This window comes from Onychostoma macrolepis, chromosome 01 (assembly GCF_012432095.1).
Source record: "Onychostoma macrolepis isolate SWU-2019 chromosome 01, ASM1243209v1, whole genome shotgun sequence".
Lineage (NCBI taxonomy): Eukaryota > Metazoa > Chordata > Actinopteri > Cypriniformes > Cyprinidae > Onychostoma > Onychostoma macrolepis.
In genome coordinates, this window is record NC_081155.1 from 22,799,453 (window position 1) to 22,815,802 (window position 16,350).

Sequence of the window (16,350 nt, forward strand, 5' to 3'; positions counted from 1 at the left end):
TGTTTTGCTTATGAATATTGATACATGAAGTGTATATTAATGACCCTTGGTGACCTTAACCCTATCCTTATTGGCTCCCTTGTGGTATCGGCAAGCTCATGAATATTAATCCAGTTCTGTAACCTCCATTACCCTAATCTTTGCTGTCTAGCCTCCCGGAAGGGCCTGTCACCATGGTAACCCTTTTACTACTCTCTTTTAGACTCTTGGAAAAAACATGGTTGAAAAAAAAACAGAAAGCAAGTTATTCCTCTGTGCCTTGTGAGGGATGCGTCAGATACTTACCAGGACAACTCTCGATTGTATTATATCGCTCGTCTTTTCAGAAACCGTCCATTTTAGTCCTAATAAAAAAAGTCACTTGGAAAAGGTCAATCAATGGCTATACAGACAATACTGTCAGCATTTTGTCCTAACAGATTTTTCCTCCAGAATTTAATAATAATCATGCCATTACATATATATTTTTAATAAGTTGCTTGTTTTGTAGAATACAACAAATGGTAATGAAATATTGTCCGTTGTCTTGCTGGAAAAGCATTTGGATAAATCATGTTTTTTCCCGTTTTACAGATGTGGACACGGTAGAGGATGGAGGGCCAGAGGCTGGCTCAGTAGAGGAGGACAGCTGGTTTGGGAATACCTCCGACAGCCCCTCTGAATCGTCCTACGGTGATGTGCAAGATGAGCTGCGGGTTTCCCCGGACAATGTTCCCCGACCGGACCACGACACCTCAGCCGAGAGCTCCCTGGGCTGCCCGACGCCAGTTCAGCGGGCTTCCCTGGAGCTGCTGGGGCTGGACAGTGGGGTCCTCTCGACCCAGGACATGCTGTCCTCTGAGGTGTCCTCTCTGTACGGAGACTCCAGCCAGGCCCTGGGCAAACCCCTCAGCAGCAACCTGCGGCGTCTCCTGGAGGCTGGCTCGCTGAAGCTGGAGGGAGGGGACCTGACCGGGCGTGGAACGGGCAGAGGACCAGAGTCGCCCCCGGTAAGCTTGGTACTGTCTCCATCTTTGCATCATGCACAGCAGCTGAGTGCCCTGGCGAGGAGGTTGGCCAACAGCAGCAGCAACAACAGCGGCAACTCGAACTCTGCATCACCTGCGTCTGTAGCAACTGTCAAGCAGGAGCCCTGTGACCCATATGGCCCCAGCAATGGCCCTAACTCAGGCAGCAGTGGCTTCGTATGGGTAGGCGTTGCGGATAAATGGCCGTCGACTAGTTGCTCAGCTCCCAGCGGCAGCAGTCTATCACCAGACTCTGCTATCCAGAAGTTAAAGGCAGCCGCCAACGCCGTGCTCCAAGACAAGAGCGCGGTGGCCTCCTCCACCTCGGCGTCCTCATCCTCCTCTTCCTCCTCCTCGTCCTCTTCAGTCACCTCCTCCTCAATGGCAGCCCTGGGCACTCGCTCTGATGACACGGTGCGCTTTGAACCGTTCGCTTCACCCTTCAGTCCACAGTCAGCCAGCTCCACGCTTGCTGCCCTCTCAAAGAAAGTGTCTGAAAGAAGTCAGCAGCAGGTGGGCTCATCTGAGCATCAACCCTCAGCTGGCTCCTTTCTCTCTCTGGTTTCCATGACCTCCTCAGCAGCTCTGCTAAAGGAGGTGGCCGCACGAGCAGCAGGGAACCTTATAGCTGATAAGAAAGAGCCGGCATTAGTACTGGGAGCCTCCGAAGATGTCAAGCCCCTGTTAGACAGGAACCAGAAGGTGCCCACCCCAACCCAGGCCATGGATCTTCTGCTGCCAACAATCCCCAAGGGAAGGGCCAAGCCCAGCAGTCAAGCAGGTAACGGTTTGTTCCCTAAAATAAATGCATGCCTTTTTTGTGCTTTTGAGGGGAAATTGCCAGCTGGTTTACATTTGTTGGATTAAACACTAAAACAAAAATGAAATCAGTCTAGGGATGGGCATTTTTCAAAAATATTGCATTCAAATATTTGTGCTCATAAAAAAATGAATATTTGAATATTTGTTTATTTAAATGACGTGTAACGAAAAATGCGTTATTTCTTAATACGTTATTTTTATTACGTTAATCAAGTTTTTGTCACCATTTCTGAAGGAGCTCATGATTAGGCATTTTACACAATGTTCTACAACAACATTACGTTATATCTCAAGGTTTTCTTTTAGTTGAAAATGTGTGTAAAAAAAAAAAATAAATAAATACATCGTGTTAATATTGTTTCACATGTTAATGTGGAGAAAAACAATAATATTCACATGCTCGGGTGAAAGTTGGCTCCTCAGGCCCTGTTTACACTAGTGCGTTTTCGTCTTAAACGGCATTTTAAAATGAAAATGATTCTCATCTACGCTGGCATTTTCACAGCGTTTCAGAAAAAATCTCTGTCGACGCTACACAACTGAAAACACGTCACATGACCATTAATGCACACTGGGGCCTTGTCCACACTAATACGTTTTCATGTCGTTTTGGCCTTCCGTCCACACTGAGACGGCATTTTTGTCAAGGAAAACTAAGCTTTTTGAAAACGCTCTCCAAAGTGGATAAATTTGAAAACACTGTTTTCGTGTTGTAGTGTGGACTGTGAAAACAGAGGCTTTTGAAAACAATGACACACTTTTAGTCATGTGACACATATTGTACCGATATCTGTGTTTATACCAGTATTGTGCCTGTTATGTTCTATTACTTTTCACACTGTTGCTAAAGATATGTTACTTTGTACACTCTTCATATTACATTCCTGCAAAGATGACAGAAAATTTACTCAGAATTGCTGTCCTGCAACAAAACATGAGGGCAGTTGCGTTTTAAATCAAACATATAATGCGGAGTGAGCGCAACCTGGACGTGTCAGTGAATGATGAGATTTTTTCATAAATAAAATCCTGCCAGAAGAATTGCATGAAAACCTATTATGTCTGTTCCATCTGTATCAACTCAGTGAACTTTTATGAAGGTTTTACATATGCGCAATAAGGTGAATTTAACGTTTTCTGACATTTCAGTGTGGATGAGAAACTTTTGGAACAGGCTTGAAAACATTCATGTTGGCATAGAGCGTTTTTTAAACGAAAACACCGTTTTCAAATGTATCTGGGTTAATGTAGACGTAGCCTGGGTATGCAGGAAGTTGGTTGCTAGTCACTGGCAGGTACAAGAAGTTTCTTGCATCTGCATGTGCAGTAATGGAAGCTCCAGGAAGGTGTCAGAAACACACGGTTGCGCAGTGCTTTGTGTCCCAAACTAACCAGGGAAATTGGGTATTTCAACTTTTCCACCAAGCACCACGCACTTTTAGAGAGATTGAATTAGCATTTTCATTCAGCCCTTCTTATGTGGACACAAGTTTTGGGACGCCTAACAATTACACCAAAAGGGACTTTAATGACATTGAATTAAAAATGCATAGACATTGATATGGAGTTGGTCCCCCACTTTGCAGCTATAACAGCTTCCACTATTCTGGGAAGATTTTGGAGTGTTTCTGCAGGAAATTTTGCCCATTCATCCAGTAGAGCATTTGTGAGGTCAGGAATTGATGTTGGACGAGAAGTCTTGGCTTGCAAACTCTGTTTATCCACCAATTTATCCCAAAGGTGTTTGATGGGGTTGAGGTCAGGGCTTTGTGCGGGCCACTCAAGTTCCTCCACACCAAACTCACCCAGCCAAATCTTTATGGATCTTGCTTTGTGCACTGGAGCATGCTGGAATAGAAAAGAGCCTACCCCAAATTGTCCCACAAAGTTGGAAGCATAGCATATGCTGATGCATTAAGACTTCCCCATTATCCCTGCTCCACCAAACTTTACAGTTCGCACATAGTGTTGTCAAAAGACCCGGTACTTCGGTACCAAGTCGGTACTAAAAAAATGAAAATGTCACGGTACCAGGTTTTTTTAAGTACTGGTGGTACCGAGTACCCGGTCAAACCGGTTCTTGACGCGTACGGCCATATGATTTCCGCGATGCAGAAAACGCGGACGGAATCTTCGAATCCAGTTATAAAAACGGAATTTACAGTTTAGCACGGAATGTCACGGAATTTTTCAAAGTTTGGATGAATTAATCAAAAGTAGGTCATTACACAAATCAAATCGCGACATGGACTAGTATCTGTAAATATTAAGCCGCAAAAGTCGATTCTGATATGAATCCCACATGTTCTGCGAGTCTCTGTGTGAATGAATGAAAGGCAGAGAAGTGTGTTTTTTTTCGCGTCATATTCACTGCAACCCGTCAAAATAAAAGTTTATCTTAAAGACATTGTGCCAAAAATATATTTCTATTGTACTGTTGAAATTTTTTTTTATTTTTAAAGAAATAATCACACAACATTTGTTCCATATTTTAATAGTAAATCCCCTTTATTTACCAAAAAAATAAAATGTGTTTAAATTTCATTAATTAAAAGACAAATTAAATTTGGGTGAAACTTTACTGTTTTTCATACTTTTTTTACTTGCGGAAAAACTTGAATCAATTTAAATAAGTATAAAGAACGGCATTGATTTTTGTACATTTTATTTTTGTTTGACTTTATTATTAAAAATAGTGTTTTTTAATTAGCATGTGGTACCGAAATTGGTACCGAGAACCGTGGATTTTCACTGGTATCGATACCGAATACTGAAATTTTGGTACCGTGACAACACTATTCGCACAATATAGACAGGGAGGTAATGTTCACCTGGCATCCGCCAATCTGCCATACGCGTCTATCAATCTGCCAAACATAGAAGCGTGATTCGTCACTCCACAAAGCATGTTACCACTGCTCCAGAGTCCAGTGGTCGCTTGCTTTACACCCCTCCATCCGCTGGCATTGTACTTGGCGATGTGAGGTTTTCATGCATCTGCTCAGCCATGTTCTTAAATGCTTTCGCTTTCCAATAATACCACTTACAGTTGACTGTGGAATATCTAGTAGGGATGACATTTCACAAACTAACTTACTGCTAAGGTATAAATATATATTTATATTTCATTTACATCAAATGTTAACTATTGCTAAAGATGAATAAAGATAAAAGATAGTGCTACAAAAATAAATAAATAGAAAATGTAATGCTAGACAATTTCGAATCAGATAGTCATTAACCTCCTGTCTTGTTTTTTTACATTAGAATAATTTCTGAACTGTAATTATTTTTTAAGGTAACAGTGCCTAAATGTTTGATTATTACACCACTGAAGAATGCACTGTGTAGTGATTTAGTAGTGCCATAAGGTCATGCTTCGTCTGCAAGAGGTTGGCTGGAGAATCTGGGAAAGGTCTGTTAGCACAGTGGGGGTTTGCTGGAGTTGGCGGCACGTTCCCAGACCCAGCTCATCTCCCGCGGATGTGCAGCCTGCCAAACGGAGGCCGGCAGTGTGTGTGCTCCCCATAGCCCGAACAGTCGGAGACCATCTCAGCAGATTCCCCCGGAATTTAGGTCAGGCTCCAGAGCCGGCACAACCATCAGAGTTTCCATTCAGCACAGGCCCGGGTTGAGAGGCTGAGATATGGCTGATCTTTTGCTAATTCTCAAACTTCTGTGGCTTGGAATCAGGATTGACCCAAAGGAGCTGCAGACACAGAGGATAATGTCACAGAGAGATGAATATGTTGTAAGCAGTAAGGTTTAAATACTAAATAAGAACACCTCCATTAAAATCATACTTGAGTTTCACCTGGCTTGTTTTTGTGAATGTGAGATTTATAAGACAGTCACATGAAGAGTATTTGTCTGGTAATGAAACAATACCGACTGGACATTAAAATTTGAGAAACCAGCTAACGGCTCTCATCCCTTTCCCTTGATACCAAAGACCTTCAGTCTTTTTACCTCACGAGCAGTTTCCACAGTGATCTCGCCGGGAGAGGTTGAGCCACAGATGGTGGTTTATTGTTGCAAATAGGCAGTCTCGAAGTTTTACACCCCGGGTCAATGAATGCCTGAGCGCGGTAATTTCACCAAACACTGATTACCAGATGTTTTTCGAGGAACACGACTGGAATACTTATGAAGCCATCCTGACAGGCCCTCGTAGAATTTGTAATGCAATCATGCCAGCTTCTAATAAGACCAATTAAGCCCTAATGGACACCGGATATGGAGCCAACAACAATAATCGGCTTACTAAAAACATCCTTGTGTTTGGCTTCCTTTGTGAGGAGTCTTTGGCATTGATCGGAGTAATCATAGCTCACAATTTTTATCTCATTCACACCAATAGATGCAAGGCTGACAAGAGTGAAAGGATATTTAGCCTACATGTTATTGCATGCCAAAGGGCTATCTAATAATGTGGCATCATTGTCCAGCTAATGTAAATTCTAGACATTTTTCAAACATTATATCACTAACAAAAAACATAACATTTATAAAATGCAAGTATAGTAATAGATGTGTAAGTTTGTTTTAAATTGTGGTTTTAATGTTTAGTATAAACTCTATATGAATGCATTTTATTTAATTCTTTCTTTATTTATTGCAGGTTCTCCTGAGGATGGAGGGAAGCCCTTTCAGTGCCCAGTGTGCGGTCTGGTCATCAAGAGAAAGAGCTACTGGAAGAGACATATGGTGATCCACACAGGCTTAAAAAGTCACCAGTGTCCCCTCTGTCCCTTTCGTTGTGCTCGTAAAGACAATCTCAAGTCCCACATGAAGGTGACTTCAGTCGCTGAGAGAAGAAATGCTTGTGCCATAAATCACATCAGATCAATTATCATAACGTCTTAGATGCAGATTTTTTATGATGCAAAATTATTAGGGCTGTCAATTCATATTTTTAATCAAATGAAGTACATGATATACCAAATAATTAAACTAATCGCAATTAATCACGTTTATAAATATTTGCAGGGAAAAGCCTCTAAATTAAGGTAATTCAAAAGTAATATATTATTGTGGTAAAATAAAAACATTGAATAGACATTTTAAAAACTGGCTTTAGAAGTCAATAAATTGTTTATTTACATATCATTGAATGCAAACCTATCATTACAGCCCACAGGCCATTCACACAGGACACTTATTGCATTTAAAAAAAAAAAAAGAATTAAACTATTAAAACGTATATATATATATAAATGTATGCTCACTGTTACTTTAATTAATTAATAGTGAGAATGAGGATTCATTTGAAATATTTAGTCCCACTTTATATAAAGTGGCCTTAACTACTATGTACATACATTTATAAATTAATCATATGATACAATGCACTTATTGTGTACATATTTTTACATTGTACTAATATAAAAAAAAAAAAAACCTGTATGTAAATACATCTGTAATTCATTTCTGTAATTATATTTACAATTACACTGACCCATCCCTTAAACCTACCCATGCAACCAAACCTGTCCCTAAACTTACCCATATCCCACCTCAATAGCAGCAAAAGTGTTTTGCAATACAGTATAAACACAATAAGTTCACAAGTACTTATTTTTTGATGTAAGAACATAGTAGTTAAGGCCACCTAATATAAAGTGGGACCTAATATTCTTCCAGCCCCTCTTTTGCACAGTTTTTTCTAATTTCTTCTGTTGTTCATCTCAGGTCCATCAGCACCAAGACCGAGGAGAGACTTTCCAGTGTGAGCTCTGCCCCTTCACATCCTCCCGCCACTTTAGCCTCAAGCTGCACATGCGTTGCCATCAGCACTTCCCCCGTCCTGACCTCAAAGTCAAGGAAGAACCCGGCACAGACACCGAGGAGGGCGAGGGCTTGCTCATGGGGGACGGTGGAGTCGCTGGTGATCAGGTCATGAACACAGATGCTTCCACGTCTCCCACTGTGAGCCAACCTGACGGCCGTTTGCTGGCCTCCCCTGCAGAACCCTCGAACCACATCCAGATCAAGGAGGAACCCCAGGAGAGAGATGTGTCTGTGATGTCTCCCTTTGCCCTGTGTAGGGAGCGACCGAGCAGCAGCAGCAGCTCTCTGGATCTGCCTGGGCTCAAATCCAGTCCACCGGGGCCTGGACCTACAGCTGCCTCACTCTTCAGCCCAGATATCACCACCAAGACAGCTACAGACCTCCTCATGAAGCTCTCAGGTAAGAGATCTCAGTTAAACCACAATGTAAAAGGGAAATGTGATGGAATTAGACGCTTGATTATGTAAACCAGCTTGATTTATCCATAATTTCTTGCATTTAGGATGAATGAATTGCTAATATAATTATGGGTTGGCAAAGGCAGTAGAATTCGGCTTGCTGGATAGGAACCCAAAGCCAAGATCCTGCAGGACTGTGTCCGCATGATTAATTCTTAACATCAGTTACCGCTCTACCATGGAGAGCGTGTTTATTATAGCTGTACTATACCATCTTGATACCTGATGCTGTTTTTTTAGTTCTGCCAGTTTTTGAGAGGTTTAAAAATACATATTTAAGGCTACATAAAAATATCGTAAGTCGGTGACTTTTGATAATTCAGTTATCCAGGTAGGCCTTGTTAAAGGCATTTCACGAACATTCAGACATAGAGGATACTTGGCTTTAGATTGTAAAGAATTAACAAACAAGTATATCCTAGATTGTGCTTATTAACATGATTAATATTGATTAGTGATTTAAGATTTCTAATTAATGTTTCCAGAAATTAAAAGAAGACAATATGGTTAAACTTTACATTTAGATTTGTTAATGCCTTGAATATCTGATCTAAAAATGATCAACAATCTTTTACAGCATTTATGAATCTAGGTTAATAAACCTAGATTGATATTTTATATTTTATTAACTAATATATTTAATTATAAATTCATGCTTATTTAAACTACCATTTAAAAAATTGTCAGAAAAAAAAAAAATAAATCATGCTTTTATTCAACAATGATGCATTTAATGTATCAAAAATAGTAAAGACAATTCTTTTCAAATTCTTTCTTCAACTTCTTTCTATTCATCAAAGAATCTTGAAAAAAAAAAAGTATCACGGTTTTCACAAAAATATTAAGCAGAACTGGTTTCAACATTGATAAAAATAAAATGTTTCTTGAGAAGCAAATCAGTATATTAGAATGTGATATTAAAGACTGAAGTAATTGCTGCTGAAAATTTAGCATTATTGTTAATATATGAAGAAATGTTTATCATTATTATTAGTATCATTGACCTACATTAATGAATGCTGTGAAAGTATTGTTCATTGTTACCTAATGCATTAACTCATTTTAATGAATTAACCCTAATTGTAGTGTGTTACAGACAATATCATAATCAGTTAATGCTTATGCTAATATTGAGTGTATCAATTAATAATTTTATGGGGGGCAAAAGGAAATTTTGCTGTTAAAGTACAAAACTCAAAATTACACTTGTTAATGTAATCAAACTCCAAACTTTAGACCATTAAACACATGTTGTAGCCGAAAGTATAGGTAATTGTGAGACAGCAGCGAGATTGATGCGAGAGGGCTGACCAAGGGTTACCCAGAAGGTCGGCAACAGGGTCGCTGCTCCCTCGCTTAATGCAGAGTAATTAGATTGAGATCTCGGAACAGAAAAAAAGGAAAACCTTCAGAACATTAGATTAATTAAAAATTCATGCATAATTCATAATTAAAAAGGAATCTGTAATTGGAAATGATTAGCGCCCTCAGCTCCATCGTGTGACCTCTTGCCTGGATGCAGAGGGACTGTTCCAGCTTAGTTAACTTCATCTCCGTCTTGGTGGAACGTGCAGAGTCTACGCTCAGTGCACTGTCGCCCATGGCACTGTGTTTCTGGACTCCCAAACAATCAGGTTTAGGTCCCAGAGGACTAGATAGACTCCTCAACAATGCGGGCTGGAGTTAATATGTAGTGTACATGTCCAGCTAGACTGAGGTGTGATGTTCCAAGCAGGAGATATGCTCCACTACTGAAGCTAACCTTTTGATAGAGATGGATCAGGATAGTCCTCAGTCAACTAGTTTGTATGGATTTATTTTTTAAATTTCAGCTTTACCTTTAATAATTTGTGCAGCGGTGCTTTAACAGGGATGATCTAAGTGACACCACTTCTCATGTGCTGTGCTTTAGTGTGCTGAAACTGTCAGGACGCTGAAACTGTCTCTGAGAAGTTGCGTCTCTTAAGTCAGCCCCTTTAAAGTAGTGCTTTACTGCTATCAGAGCAGTGCTTTTCTAACATGTTCACTGCCTTTTAATAATACATTTTAATTCTGAGACTTAGGCTCAATGTTTTGTAGCATGAACATTTGGTTTTTGAGACTACATTTCATGTTAAAAACTGTTCAAATGTCATTATTGATTAATTGGATCTGTGAGTGACATCACTTTACAGTGACATGCATTTCTGTGGGGGCAAAAAAACATCAGTCACAGAGATACTGCAGGAAATGCGCATGACCCAAGTTGTCAAAAATAGGAGAGAACTTTATTACACTTATAAGCTCATGTGCTGTTCAGAAAATGCATTTTTGCTTGGCACATAACTTGGATTGGATGGTTATATCCTTATCTGAAAATGTTGCAAATTCACAGTAGTATATTCATTTTGCAAAAAGACACATCCTGACCGCAAGTGAATCTCTGTGAAATTTCATGTACTGAAGGGCGTTAAAGGGATAGTTCACCCAAAAATGAAAATTCTGTCATTAATTACTCACCCTCATGTCATTCCAAACTTGACCTTTGTTCATTTTTGGAACACAAATTAATATATTTTTGATGAAATCTGAGAGCTTTCTGAGCCTCTATAGACAGCAACGCAACTGACACGTTCAAGGCCCAGAAAGGTAGTAAGGACATCGTTAAAATAGTCCATGTGACATCAGTGGTTCAACTGCAGTTTTATGAAGCTACGAGAATTATTTTTTGTGCACAAATAACACAAAAATAACAACTTTATTCAACAATTTCTTCTCTTCCATATCAGTCTTTAATGAGAGTAACACAACGCATATGTGTGGTGCTGCTAACGCAGGACACAAATTAAGATTTTTTTTTTTATTTGCACACAAAAAGTATTCTCGTAGCTTCATAAAATTGCGGTTGAACCACTGATGTCACATGGACTATTTTAACAAAGTCCTTACTCCCTTTCTGGGCCTTGAACCTGGTAGTTGCATTGCTGTCTATGCAGGGTCAGAAAGCTCTCCGATTTCATCAAAAATATCTTAATTTGTGTTCAGAACAAAGATGAACAAAGATCTTACAGGTTTGGAACGGCATAAGGGTGAGTAATTAATGACAGAATTTTCATTTTTGGTTGAACTATCCCTTTAATTATCTATATTTGTTTGTGCTTTCACATTTCTCTATCATTTATAAATAGATTTTTTAATATTTAATTCTGCCATTTTTGCCTAATTGGAACTGTAGAGCACAGAAATCGACAGAACGCAGAGTAGGTCAGAGAGGGGTGCAGGATCGGGAAAGGATCTGGTCACCCCAAGTGCTTCTTACAAGAAATTTGTGTCTGACAAATTTTTGTCAAAGATCTGTCTCATAAAATTGTATTTAAAAGTATAGATACACAGTTTTTGGTATGTAAAATAAAATGAACTATTAACTTTTAGCATACATTCACGTATGTACATTATTTATTTATATGTATATATGTGGCTTTTTATGTAAATAATTGATTAATTAAGTAATCATTAGTCGCAGCCCTACTGTACATTAATGATTCATACTGCTACAATACCAGTTAGGGATTTGCAAATGTAATTTTTCTTTTGTTTTTACTAGGGCTGCAACTTGATTTTCACCAGCGAATGTGGCAACATATTTGTGCACATCCTTCAAATTTCATAAGTAGTGTCTTGAGTGTTATCTATTGTTGTCATACTGCCACTTGGGGTACATGAGAGAAAGAGAAACAGAGAGAGAAACAAAAGAATGAAAAATGGGAAGGGAATTAAAGAACTAGAGATAGAAGTGCAAAATAGCAGACTACTGCTTTTAGAGTTCCCCAGGCAAAACGCACACATGCTCACGCACACATGAGGTGAACTCGCACTGACCTCTGACATAATTGGCCTATCATTTCTTTGGACTGCCTGGTTCTCCTCTGAGTTTCAGACCAATCCGCTTTGATTTTCCTCCACGCTGACACGACTGTTGCGATACACATTTTGATTTGAAGATGAAAGCTGGGGAAATGCTTTGAAATGCAGGCTCCTGCACATGCTTGCTGGACCTAATTCAATAATGACAGTTCACGTGTTGCCTCTTCCTCTCAGAGAAAGTGACACTGGGTGTGACTCTGCTCACGGGCGATTAATTGCGTCGTACAATTGTGGGAGGTGTTAAAATTGGCGAATCCAAGGAACGAAACAAAAGCTGGAGTGTTTTCTCCATCCGCATTGTTTTTGTAGGCTCTTCTTTCATTTGTTCCTCATAGTCCTCGCAGCACGGAGGTTTGCCAGCCATTTCCCACATTCACCATGCTGCGCTTGCGCTCGTAAGTGACCCCTGCTGCATCCAGCGTCCAGTGATGTGTAGGTGCACCGTTGCTGCTTCATGTAGCAAAGCCTTCCTACCGTAGCAGACTTTTGGCTGTTGTTGCCCCCTTAACCTGCCACGTTAAGCCATCCTCGGCGGGAGCGCTGACCAATTGTCAGAGCTGGGAGCAGAGCTGCATGACAGAGGTGGAAAGCTAATGAAGTGGTCCAATAGTGGGCAGCCGCAACAGAGTGAGAGGTGACAGGGTACTGGACAAGCGCCCAGCAGAGAAACGAATCAGCCCACAGAGAGGAGGAGGCAAAAAAAACCGAGGCCAGGTGACAGCAACGGCAGATGACAGCCTCACCGGCGAGAACAGAGATAGCCCCAGTGTTGATGTAACACTGACCGGGGGCTTCACTCCAGTCACAGCAAGAGAGAGAGAGCAGAGACAGCGAGAGAGAGGCTGCATTCAGACACAAGCTGAATATGATTGTCGGTGCTGTTCTGAGCGCTAAATGTGGTTATGTTCACACATGGTAGTGACATAAATGAAATAATCAAAGTGACTCACTTAAATCTTAAAAAGTTTTAAAATGTCTTGGAAATCACTTTTCAAAATTTAACAGCGTAAAAATGCTAAATTCCTTAATATAGTCTTAAATTTAGTTTTTTGAGGTCGCAAGTTTTTTTGTGTGGTACATCTGAGTGAATCATCAGCAATTATTATCAACGTATGCCATTTTATTTAGTTTATATAATAGATATTTGAACCCAAAATGAAAATTCTGTCATTAATTACTCACCCTCGTGTCGTTCCAAACCCGTAGGACCTTCGTTCATCTTCGGAACACAAATTAAGATATTTTCATGAAATCGGAGAGCATAGACATCCCTGCATTGACAGCAACACAACTGAAACATTCAAGGCCCAGAAAGGTAGTAAGGACATCGTTAAAATAGTCCATGTTATATCAGTGGTTAAATCTTAATTTTATGAAGCTACGAGAATATGTTTTGTGCCCAATGAAAACCAAAATAACAACTTTATTCAACAATTTATTCTCTTCCCTGTCCGTCTTTGACATGTGTTCGTGACAGTACCATATGCGAGTGAAGCTTCTGACACAGGTGCAGACGTAGAGCCCAGATCGCACTGTACCTTGTTTACAAGCAGACGAATGCACACACTTGTGTCGTGATATTCTCGTGAATGCGCATCGAAGACTGACCTGGAAGAGAAGAAATTGTTGAAAAAAGTTGTCATTTTTGTTTTCTTTGCACACAAAAAGTATTCTCGCAGCTTCATAAAATTAATTTTGAACCACTGATGTCACATGGACTATTTTAACAATGTCCTTACTACCTTTTTGGGCCTTGAACGTGTCAGTTGTGTTGCTGTCTATAAAAAACATCTTAATTTGTGTTCTGAAAATGAACAAAGGTCTTATGGGTTTGGAACAACAGGAGGGTGAGTAATTAATGACAGAATTTTCATTTTTAGGTCAACTATCCCTTTAATATTTCTGTTTATTAATGAATATTGATATATTAGTAGATATAAATATTTAAAGATTCTTACGTGAGCTAATTTAGTGAAAAATGTGGAAAACATGCCATATTTTAACTAGATGTCTTCTGTATATTATCTTACATAATCTTGAATTGGCCCAAATTATGGCTTCTCTGAAAAATACCATTTTTATTCCATTTCAGAACATTAAATGTCATCTAAAGAATAAAAATGTCAGGATTTTATTGTCCAGCCCTAATTGCTTCACAGAACAGTTGAGGAAGTGTGATATGGAAATCAGATCATAGGTAGAGCAATTTTGACATGAATGTGATGTATGTGTGTGTATTATTTACTTACTCTCATGTTGCTCCAAACCTGTATGGCTTACTTTCTTCTGTGGAACATAAAAGAAGATATTTTGAGAAATATCTCAGTGTTCTTTTGGGGGGTTTGGTAGCCAAAACTGTTTGGTTACAGACATTCTTCTAAATATCTTGTTTTCATTCTGCAGGAGAAATAAAGTCATACATGTCTGGAACAACATGTCTGATCAACTTCGATTGGATGCAGTTGTAAGACTTTCTGGTTTATGAAAGTTGACATCTTTGATACATCATTTAGTCACTGTCGCTATGGTTACATGCATATTCACAGGGGCTTGACTTCAGTTATTTGTTAATACACACAGTATTTGAGCTGCTTCTGTGTGCTGCTATATGAACAGCACAATTTAAGAGTCACACCCGTTTGTTTAAAAATGCTTTTGCCAATCCTGAACACTGACTGTGTGAATGGAGCTAGAAAGATGGCAGTTTCCACATAACACCTCCACGGTAGAAAAATTCATGCCAAAGATGATTTGATGACAGGACGGAATTTGAAAGATCAAGATAGGCACTTGGGATTACTTCTTTATGAAAGTCTAATAAAACAGTCGGTAAACAGAAAGTGCTCATTTTCGTTGAGCTTAATTTTGGTATTTTGGAGATATTCATGCCTTATGAGAAAAAAAAAACAAACTTGGCTGGTGGATTAAGCTGATAAATTATTCAGAGCTCTCTGTAACATGAATTCGAATGGAAATTTTGCTCTATTTTTAGCTGCAAACCGAAAGGTCACCAGAGTGGTGTGACTTTGTATCTCCGCACTCACGTCTCCAGCTTGTACTTTTCTGCATGTCTTCGAAAGAGAGGGCGCTTGTGCGTGTGCCGCACGCCCTGTCCCTGTCTGATAGGACACGCGACCCGACACGCTCTTAATTAGAGGATGCCCTTCCAGGTGCTGACCGGACCACGCTAAGTCCGTCCGCTGACATCTGACTGGTGACATTTCCAGCCGGTGCCACCACATACACCACCCCCGCCGCCACCTCGTCCACCGCCTGCACTCTCCACGTGAAGGTCATAAACTCTCCCAATGGCTCCCGACGATCTTTAGCTCGTAGTCGTGTCCTGTCCCCTAACCTGACTGTACCTTCGACGCTGTCGCGGATGCACGTCACCATTAATCAGAGTCATCGGAGTGAGGTGGTGGTCAGTTCGTGGAGATTGATGAGAAGAGTCAGTGGCGTCGTGGATGGTGTATGTACTCAGATTTGGGGTGGTGGGGAGATCAGATGACTGCTGAGGGGAGTGTGGTAGAGACAGGAGGGGTGAGTGATCACTGCTGATCTGTAAGAGAGATGAAAGGAAAAACGGTGAGAGAGGGAGGGAGGGAGGGAAGAGGATGAGCAGGCACTTGCGTGGAAAAGACTGACAGAGCAGGAGAGGAAGTGTGATATGGAGATCAGAGATAAGTAGAATAGTTTTAACATTGGGAATGTGTTGTGTGTCAAAGCATGTAGGCCTACAATGTGGAGCGAACGACCCCTCAATGATAGTAAAACCTGAAATCATCTAGATTGTTGTGACCAATCAATGTAGTATTTTAAAGATGGACGCTTTTCACATTTCCAGGGATTTCAAGAAGCGCAAGTCAACTTCTTCAGTGGAGAATGGAAACTACAATAAATATAATTGTTGTGTTCCCATTTAACCTGTTAATAATATTTAAGTTAACGAGGTTATTAAAAATATAGCATTATAAATGTACGTGCATCTGGCATAAGTTGTAACATTGGTAGATCGAGTTATAACATTTTGATTTTAAAAAAGTTGTCCACTTGGTTAAAAATTCACAAAAATCAATTATTGATCAAGTATATCAAAAATAAAATGTTTTTATTGAAAATGGCCTCCTTAACAGAACTGAAACTCAGAACTGTAAGCTTGATTTAAAATTTAAAGGGATAGTTCACCCAAAAATGAAAATTCTGTCATTAATTACTCACCCTCATGTTGTTCCAAACCCATAAGATCTTTGTTCATTTTCAGAACGCAAATTAAGATATTTTGATGAAATCCTTTCTGACCCTGCATAGATAGCAACAGATTGTGCATCATGGTATTGTCATGAACGCGTGTCGAAGACTGACACAA

General features: G+C 39.9%; 1 protein-coding gene across 12 annotated transcripts in view; it reads left to right on the plus strand.

Annotated features, from left to right (window-relative positions):
- Positions 1-16,350, plus strand: part of znf827 (zinc finger protein 827) — a 74,702-nt gene that overhangs the window by 20,744 nt on the left and 37,608 nt on the right. For 11 of the 12 annotated variants that reach the window (XR_009272405.1, XR_009272412.1, XR_009272420.1 and 8 more), the window contains exons 2-4: positions 574-1,788; positions 6,451-6,623; positions 7,521-8,019. Coding sequence is in view for 7 of the 12 variants with exons in the window: in XM_058784276.1 (XP_058640259.1) it covers positions 574-1,788; positions 6,451-6,623; positions 7,521-8,019 (1,887 nt within the window). In the remaining 5 variants the exon portion in view is untranslated. The remainder of the gene's footprint in view (positions 1-573; positions 1,789-6,450; positions 6,624-7,520; positions 8,020-16,350) is intronic. The other variant, XM_058783772.1, reaches the window with a different exon arrangement.